We start from the raw sequence: 8662 nt of genomic DNA, 5'->3' as shown, positions 1-8662 counted from the left end.
TGTATACAATCCTTTTTTGTTGAAGACCATGTCACCCCAACAAGCTAATATATTTGTTTTGACATAGTCACAGTATACAATTGGTATTGAAATCACTGGTGTTGAGCCGTTCTAATCATGATATATATATCAGAGCTTAGAAATCTGTTACCATGACAGACAGAATATTGGTCTACAATATCAAAGGAAATGTTAATAACACTATTACATAGGCAATTAGTATTATGTGTGTATGGTTGACTTGCATTATAACCCATTAGTGAGCTTTCACCTTGACTACAAACCTGTTGTGGTGTGGTAAGATAAACATCCAGCTGTTTTAGGAAGTACTTACATTACAATAATGGCATATGATCACACATCGTAAATTGCTTTAAACATCACAAACAGTTCACTGTGGGTATAAACAACCTTAAATCACAACTGTTGTTAAAATTCTACTGGCTAAGAAAAATGCTAAAAATGTTTCACTGAGTTTTTGTAACATGCACATATGAAAATGTATTTCTATTAGGTATTTTTGTTTAATTATTCTACAAGATACTTTAACCAACAGAAGTAATGGTGAAATACTGTACAGTGTTAGCAAAAATGAATGCAATCACCCAAAATGTGCTATCTTTTTTGTTGAAGACTATGTATATTGATGCAACAAGCCAATAGATTTGATTGACATAATCACAGTAAAATAAAAATACAATTGGCATTGAAGTCACTGGTATTGAGCTATTACATCATGATATTAGACCTTAGTAAATCTGTTACCATGACTACAATGTCAAAAGACATGTTAATAAAACTTGTACATAGGCAATTAGTACTAGCTGTATTGTATTCATGGTTGACTTGCATATGCATTATAAGCCATTAGTGAGCTTTCACCTTGACCAAAAATCTGTTGTGATAAATGTCCAGCTATTTTAGGAATTACTTATGGTCACACACCATTAATCTTTTTTTTGCTTTAAATGAAATCATCACAAACAGTTCACTGTGGGTCACGCTGTTGAAGTTCTATTGGCTAAGTAAAACATTAAAAAATGTTTCACTGAGTTTTCTTAACATACATACAGATACAGATATGAAAATGCATTTTATTTGGTATTATGTTTTCAACTAACCAGATGTGAAATGCATTTCAATGACTAGAACAAGAGTATTTGCTTTTGCTAGAATTAAGGTGAAATATATAGTAGTAATATTAGCAAAGTGAAATGCACAATCTTCTTTTTGGTTGTTGAAGACCACATGTATCATACAGTATGGTAGTACTGTATAGTAGGGATCATGCAGAACTGGGTTTTCCAGCCAAAAATATCACCCTAAAACCAGCCTCAATTTCCCTTCATGACAACTTGGCGGTATTGGTTAGGCAAAGCCAAATCCCTTATTAATGTACAGTTACACACCCTCACCTTGTTCAGACACTGTGCTCTTTTCTGCTCTAGTTGTGTTGGCTCCTGCAATCACTTGATTGAGGAGGTTTGGTAAGTGCAGGGAGTCTCGTCTGCCATGGTAGATAGCCTTAGAAGTTTGAGGGGGCTCAAAGTAGGAACATTAGATATTTGCCTCGATGCTTGGGTGTTGAAAGAGCTAGGAGGGATGGAGAGGCGTCTCCAGCCCTCCAGATTCTTTCTGACAAAGGCCAAAGTTGGGGGGGGGGGGGCCTAAAGGCAGATGATCTATGTGAGACTCCCTGCTGTCTCAGACTCCTCTAAGGAGAATGGACGTACTGCATATAGCAGCAGAGTGATGACTGTGCGAGTCACTGTTGCCATGTGCCATCTGGTGTTGCCGCAAAGTAAACACAGTGTGAACACCTGTGCGCAGGTGTTCTGGTGGTCAAGGCGTGACCTGTGTACAGTGGGTGGAGAGCGTCTCCCATTGGCTGAGTGGGAGCGTCACCTGGTAGCCGTGTCCATCAGAGGTGCCATCTGGTGTTGCCACGGCTAAGCAGCTGCCATGAGGTAGACACAGCATGAACACCTGTGCACAAGTGTTCTGGTGGTCAAGGCGTGACCTGTGTACAGTGGGTGGATGATGTTCACTGCGGTACATTGGGAAGGTAGCATCTAGGGCAGATGGGAGAGCGTCTGCTATTAGAACTCTGCCTGGGAGAGCGTCTCCCATTGGCTAGGTGGGAGTGTCAGCTGGTAGTGATGTCCATCAGAGAGGAGGGAGCGTTGCCTGTTGCCAGGTAGGTAGAGCTGGATGGTGTGTCCTCAGCTTCTAGGTGATTGCCATCCTGGTAAGACCTGCAGCTAAGAGACTCACAACAATATGTTATACATTTGTTAGATATGTGCTTATTGCTATGTTTAACTGTTGTGGGTGTGTGCAATGGCAAGGATGTAATTTACAGGTGGAGGGGGGGGGGGTTGGGAGGTTGAAGATTTGACGCCACAGGTGTAACTGATTGGAAGCGTGTTGGGCACGAGGTACTGCGCATGCGCTGCTCTAATTAGAGCCCCCCTTTTCTATTGCTGATTCTTATAATTTGGGGGATTGCGCTGCCTGCTTCTGACATTAACTACGTTTAATATATTAAACTTCATTTAATGTACAGTTACACACCCTCACCTTGTTCAGACACTGTGCTCTTTTCTGCTCTAGTTGTGTTGGCTCCTGCAATCACTTGATTGAGGAGGTTTGGTAAGTGCAGGGAGTCTCGTCTGCCATGGTAGATAGCCTTAGAAGTTTGAGGGGGCTCAAAGTAGGAACATTAGATATTTGCCTCGATGCTTGGGTGTTGAAAGAGCTAGGAGGGATGGAGAGGCGTCTCCAGCCCTCCAGATTCTTTCTGACAAAGGCCATAGGTAGATCGTGATAGGTGTATCGCGATCTACCCCCCCAAGCATCAGAGTACACGAGTTGGCACATTGGCTTGTGAAGTTAAGTTATAATGAATCAAAGGATAACGTGCAATATTGAACAAGAATTAACCAAGTGGTAAGTTTCTGACTTGTGAGGGTCTCTATTACATGGACAAATTCAGACAGTATTTTTTGAGTATCCCGATGTGATGTATCTGGAGAGTTTTGCCAATTCTTGAGGGGGTGTCCTGATGTAGGATAGATAAGCATCGCTCTTTCATCTACCCAGCATCTTGATATAGGAGTCAGGGATGTTGGCTTGCCTTGCAGACGTAGCAGCTCCTATGCGGAAGCTATGAGTATTGTATTGCTGCTTATCCAAATTGAGCTGCAGCAGGATGTTATTGAGTGCTGTGCTAAAGCGATGACGAGTAAGGCCTTTGCCATCCTTGAAGATGAATAAAGGGCCTGGGTGGTTTCCTCTTAGTACTAGGTATGGTAGAATGCCTCTGACTGGGCAAATTGTGTCACTTGTTGCCCCGAGGTATATGTTGACTCCCCTGCGGAATGGGTCAGTCTTGGATTGTTTGATATGGACTTTTAGTTGGTTTGGATTATCTCTGCTGTCGATGGAGATGCTGTTAAAAGAGAGATGGCATGACTCATCGAATTGATTGTCTCCTGGTACTGTAAATTCGCTGACCCTCAGGAAGCCAAAAAAGGCAAGACAGCAGGCTGCCCATATCATGATGTGTAAGTAAGAGTTGGGTTGGCTGGATAGCATACTCTTGATATTCTTCATGATATTGAGAGTAATGGGCAGGCGGGTTTTTGCCGGTTGTGAAATGGCTTGGGTCTTCTTTATTCCTTTGAGGATCAGCTGGAGGCGAGGGGTAAGTTGTTGATGAAAGTGCGAGTGTAGCCCTGCAGACACATGAGTGTTGCGGATTGCTGCCAAGTATACCTTAATGGTGGCATGTGAAATTTTTTCTGAAGCAAGGTAAGTAGCAAAAAGGATTAGGGTGGCTTCTGAAGTTGGCATGCAAGTGGCTTGTATTGAGTGACAGAATGATTGGAATCTGAGCTGTCCGGCGGAATAGGTGGATCGTGTGTTGATTGCCAGGCTGTTGGCATAGTAGTACTTGGCTTGATGGTGTAATAGGGGAAGATCGATTTTGTTGGTCATCACGGTACACTGCACTTGAGTAACTGTGGTCGTGAAACCTGCAGAATGGGTCAAAACCGTTTAATCCATTAATCACTTCTAAGCTATTTTGAGTAATATACACAGTATTTGGGTAAGTATTGCAAGCCTGTATTAAGACATTATTATATCACTTGAAATGTATAATGTAGATTTCGAGACAAGGAGCTTGTTTTATTACGGTTGTATTTATTTTATTATTCATTAAAAAAAAAAATTTTTTTTTTTTTTTAAATTTGTATATATATGTATGTATGTATATACACTTCATTTGTTTATTTTACGTCAAACTTTGAATTGTCAGTAATGTACATGAGAACACGGTAGTATAATAGTATGGTTATGTGTAACAGTAAATGGATTAAGGTTAATTGGATTTGTTGTAAACGAGTGATACTGTCTCTTGAAACAGTGATAGAAATTTAGGTGAGGTCCAGTCAAGCTGCTTTGGGGAGAGCAGCGTCAGTAAGGGGATTGGTATGTATGATGGGAACTGTGCTGCTTGTGGGTATGCCGACCAAAACCGAGGTAGGAAGTTTCTAGAGAGCGTGTCTGCTGCCACGTTTTCAATGCCTGGAATATGAGTGGCGGTAATTTTAATTTGGAATAGGGCTGCAAAAAACCAAAGACAACGCAGGAGGTGCATTGTGGTCTTGTCCTTTGAGGAGCCTTTGTTGATAGCGGAGACTGCACCTGTGTTGTCACATCGAACTTCGATGGACTTGCGAGATAGCACTGGACCCCAGACAACACAGCTTATCACAATTGGAAGAAGTTCCTTAGCCATGATTCCGATCTCTGACCATTCAGTTGTCCAAGCGTACTGGAACCAATGGTTGTTGAAAAAGCCTCCACAGCCCCATGACCCTGAAGCATCAGTGTAAATAAAGTGGTCCATTACGGCTTGTTGATTTATCAAGTGTAGGAAGCTGCGACCGTTCCATATACTAATGAAGGTATGCCACCAATGTACGTCTGAACGGAATCCCTGGTTGAGTTTAGTAGAGTAATGTAGCTTCTTCACTCTGGCTGCTTTGCAGTACATGCGGGCGGTAAAGGTTCTCCCAGGCACTACAACCTTGCTAGCGTGTTGCAGGAGACCGACCAATGAGAGGATTTGCCTCTTGGTGGCTCTACGTTTCTTCAACCAGAGACGTAGTTCAGATTTGATCCGTGTCAGTTTATCTTTTGGAAGCCTTGCCAAGGATAAGTGAGTGTCTATCTCAATGCCCAAGAATGTCAGGCAGGTGGTAGGGCCTTCCAGTTTTTCTGGGGCTAAGGGGATTCCAAGGTCTGTACAAAGATGCTGAATAGCGGCCAGGTTCTCCTGACATTTACCAGAAAGTGCCGGCCCCATGGTAAGGAAATCGTCCAAGTAGTGGATGACTGGTGAAACTCCTTGTCTTTCTAAAAGCCATGTCAGCAGGTCTGCCAGAATGTTGAAAAGCTTTGGGGCGGAACGGAGGCCAAATGGCAGACAAGTGTCAATATATAGATGGTTGTTCCAGCGCATAGTTAGGAGGTGCCGATCGGCTGGATGGATTGGTAAGAGACGAAAAGCATTTTTGATGTCCAGTTTTGCCAGGAGAGTACCTGGGCCAAGCATAAGGATGTGCTTGATGGCCGTGTCAATTGTGATGTAGTTAAGACTACATAATTCCTTAGGTATTGCATCATTAACACTAAATCCTGGTGGGTGAGATAAATCGACAATCAGCCGCCACTTTCCTGAGGACTTCTTGGGAATGACTCCGAATCTACTAATGTGGGCATTTCGGATAGAGTATTTCTTGAAGGGGCCGACGATACGAGATTCCTTTAATTCATTTGCTAAGTATTCATCGACGACTTCGGGATGTTCAAAGGCAGAGACCAGGTTCTTACGAGATGATTTGAGGGTCCGTAGAGGAGTTTTGCAGCCCAATCTAAAACCGGATGTAATTCCCGAGATAAAGAAGTATGTTAGCTTTTTGTCAGGATAAGGGACTAAGTGGCTTCGCCAACGTTCTGGCACCAGTGGTGTACTGATTCTGGTGGCTTCGGGTGGGACCAAGATGCTTTCTTGAGCTCCACTGAGGTGCGATAGCCACTTTGAGATCCACATAGTGTAACATGTTAGCGGCTCTGTGCTGGGTGTATCCTTGTCCTGTGAGTAGTTTAGTGAGTGAGCTGTGAGGGAAAGGAAGGACTGCACATGACAGCACGTAGTGTTAATACATTCTGTAAACGTGAGTGCATTGGGTTTGTGTGGCATGGTACTGTATACATAGTAATCACAGATAAAGGAAAAAAAAAACAAAAAAAAACAGTATTATAATATTAATTACATTGATTAATGGTAATGTAATTGTAATCACAAGTAAAGTTTCTCTAGATAGGTTACTTGGCAACTAGTGGTTGCCTTGGCGTTTGAGAGCTGGTTGGTCTTTAGTGTCTTTGTTGGGACAAAATATGGCTTTGTGACGTTTATTGGGAATACCTGGTGAGTTAACACAGCGATAACAGATATGTTCAAATCGGCAGTTGCGGCGTGGGCAGCCAGGTGAGGGGTGTTCGTTCCATGCTAGACATATAGGTGTATGAGGTGGTGGAGGACATTGAGATGGGTATGAGTTGGTGAGGTGGGTACTGGATCGTCTGGCCATGTTCCATTGAGTGCTATCCATGACTGACCATTGCGGGGTGGGGGATGCTGCAGCTTGCAACCTGAACTCTCTATCGTATTCTTCCCATTTGAAGTCCGGGAAGTCCAAATGGCTGGTAATCACTAAATTTTGATATCCCAGTAGGTCGACCACTCTTTCAGGCTGGGAGCGGGATATTACCGCGATGTAGCAACTGAAGCATCGTACCCATTCAATGATACTGCCAACTGAGTAGGTCCTAGGCCTAGAGGCCTTGCTTGCTTCCTCTGGCAGACTAGCGTTACGAAGCAGCTCTGGCAAAAGCTCAGACATCTCGATGAAGCTCCCATCTTGGATGCGTTTCACAAGTTTAGCTGGTATGGGTGGAATTCCGCCTCTAAGATTCATCGGACCGGCCCCAGAGCATTGTGGCTGGTTGGGTTGGACATTGTTGGGTGGCTGAGGTGTAGATTCTGAATCTTGGTGGATCTGACTCAGCTGAGAGGAGGAGGGGATAGTGTCTAAAGCTGGGGGGGAAGAGATGGGAGGGAGAACTGTATGAAGCAAATAGTAGCAGCAGCATGAGGGATAGCAATCCCCTATTCCCTTTATATATATGTGTGTGTACATGAGTGCTGACATACGTGCATAGGTCCGTAATCATTGTAACATGTGCTTACCAAGTTCCTGAAGCTGCATCTCATCCGCTGCAGTAGGGTAGGCGTTTCTGGTAGCGTCCGTTGAAGTAGAACGAGGCGGAGCTGTCCTTGGTAACGGGGTTGCGCCTGCCGGCGTCGGAGCTGTCCCGGTTGTCGTTGATGATGAGCATGGAAGGTGAGTGGCTGTTGACGCCTCGGTTTCACTTCTAGCAGCATCTCTGACGGCGGCTACGATTGTTGGAATGTCACTTCTTGTCAGTACCGCGTTGTCGTCATCGTTCTGTCTGGAACGTTTGTTCTTTGTGGCGGTCATAGTCCTTGACGACGCTCCTCGCTTGCTGCCGATGTTGACGGTGGTCGATGTTCTTACGGACGACGGTCCTCCTTTCTTCTTGCGGGAGTTGCGAGTACTCATCTTGAAGATTTGACGTTGAAGATTTGACGCCACAGGTGTAACTGATTGGAAGCGTGTTGGGCACGAGGTACTGCGCATGCGCTGCTCTAATTAGAGCCCCCCTTTTCTATTGCTGATTCTTATAATTTGGGGGATTGCGCTGCCTGCTTCTGACATTAACTACGTTTAATATATTAAACTTCATATGTCTTATTTTAAACTCTTCCAAAAAGTTTATATTATGGAATTTTTAAAAAGTTATTTAAAAGCCAAGCATAACTCGACAATGGATATAACTACGGGCTTGATTTCTTCACAGTTCAACGTTGCTTTGTCCCGAGATGTGCCTTTTCACCAACCGCAGTACAGTGGATCCTCACTAATCCGAACTTCAGTAATCCGAACACTCGCTAATCCGAACAGTACAAATGACTGTTTTATTAGAGTATTTGTCAACAAGTGTATGTACTATTAGAGTAGTTGAACTAGGCTCTGTATATAATCAATGGGTTCACTAATCCGAACAAATTCACTAATCCAAACAGACTTTTGTCAACTTGAGAACAGAGCTGTTCGGATTAGTGAGGATCCACTGTATGTACAATACATACATCATGGTCTTTCCTTTGTATTGTTAGTTCTTTTTGCTGACAATGCAAGGTGTTCATTTTTTCACTATAGCACATTAGTGGCTTCCTGTTAATAATTTATTATGTGCTGCTTGACTTTCTGTGCTGGTACATTTGTTTCTTGTGTGTGTGAGTTCAACTGATTGTTCCAGATGACGGGTGTAGGATAAGAACTCGTTTTTAGCAAAGTAGAACAGGCACATGCTGATTAGTTAGCACAGTGTAGTCGCTTGTGTTTCTCAATGCACTGTTTTGCTGTGTTAGTTCTTAGTGCTAAGGTATTAACACAGTTAATTGTTTGTTTTTCGTGTGTTTGAGCTCAACTGACTGTTCTAGACG

General features: G+C 43.3%; 2 protein-coding genes across 3 annotated transcripts; both read right to left on the bottom strand.

Annotated features, from left to right (window-relative positions):
- Positions 1–3090: 3090 nt before the first annotated feature.
- LOC136247255 (uncharacterized) lies at positions 3091–3999 on the bottom strand. Its single transcript, XM_066038882.1, has one exon. The coding sequence runs from the start codon at positions 3997–3999 to the stop codon at positions 3091–3093; it is 909 nt and encodes a 302-aa protein (XP_065894954.1).
- Positions 4000–4283: 284 nt separating this feature from the next.
- LOC136267681 (uncharacterized) lies at positions 4284–7838 on the bottom strand. Of its 2 annotated transcripts, none has more exons than XM_066062832.1 (2): positions 7322–7838; positions 4284–7168 (listed from the first exon to the last, which is right to left on the bottom strand). In XM_066062832.1, exon 2 carries the CDS (start codon positions 6269–6271, stop codon positions 4385–4387), a length of 1887 nt encoding a protein of 628 aa, XP_065918904.1. In that variant the 5' UTR covers positions 6272–7168; positions 7322–7838; the 3' UTR covers positions 4284–4384. The 2 variants fall into 2 exon arrangements, with proteins under 2 accessions (XP_065918904.1, XP_065918912.1); XM_066062840.1 differs by having other exon boundaries at positions 6312–7168.
- Positions 7839–8662: the final 824 nt, after the last annotated feature.

Source organism: Dysidea avara, chromosome 1 (assembly GCF_963678975.1).
Source record: "Dysidea avara chromosome 1, odDysAvar1.4, whole genome shotgun sequence".
Lineage (NCBI taxonomy): Eukaryota > Metazoa > Porifera > Demospongiae > Dictyoceratida > Dysideidae > Dysidea > Dysidea avara.
The sequence above is the reverse complement of the archived record's forward strand: the minus strand, read 5'-3'. Positions and strand labels throughout refer to the sequence as shown.

Excerpts from the sequence above, each read along its gene's own strand:
- LOC136247255 (XM_066038882.1), bottom strand. The coding sequence starts at position 3,999 with ATGACCAACAAAATCGATCTTCCCCTATTACACCATCAAGCCAAGTAC.
- LOC136267681 (XM_066062832.1), bottom strand. The coding sequence starts at position 6,271 with ATGCCACACAAACCCAATGCACTCACGTTTACAGAATGTATTAACACT.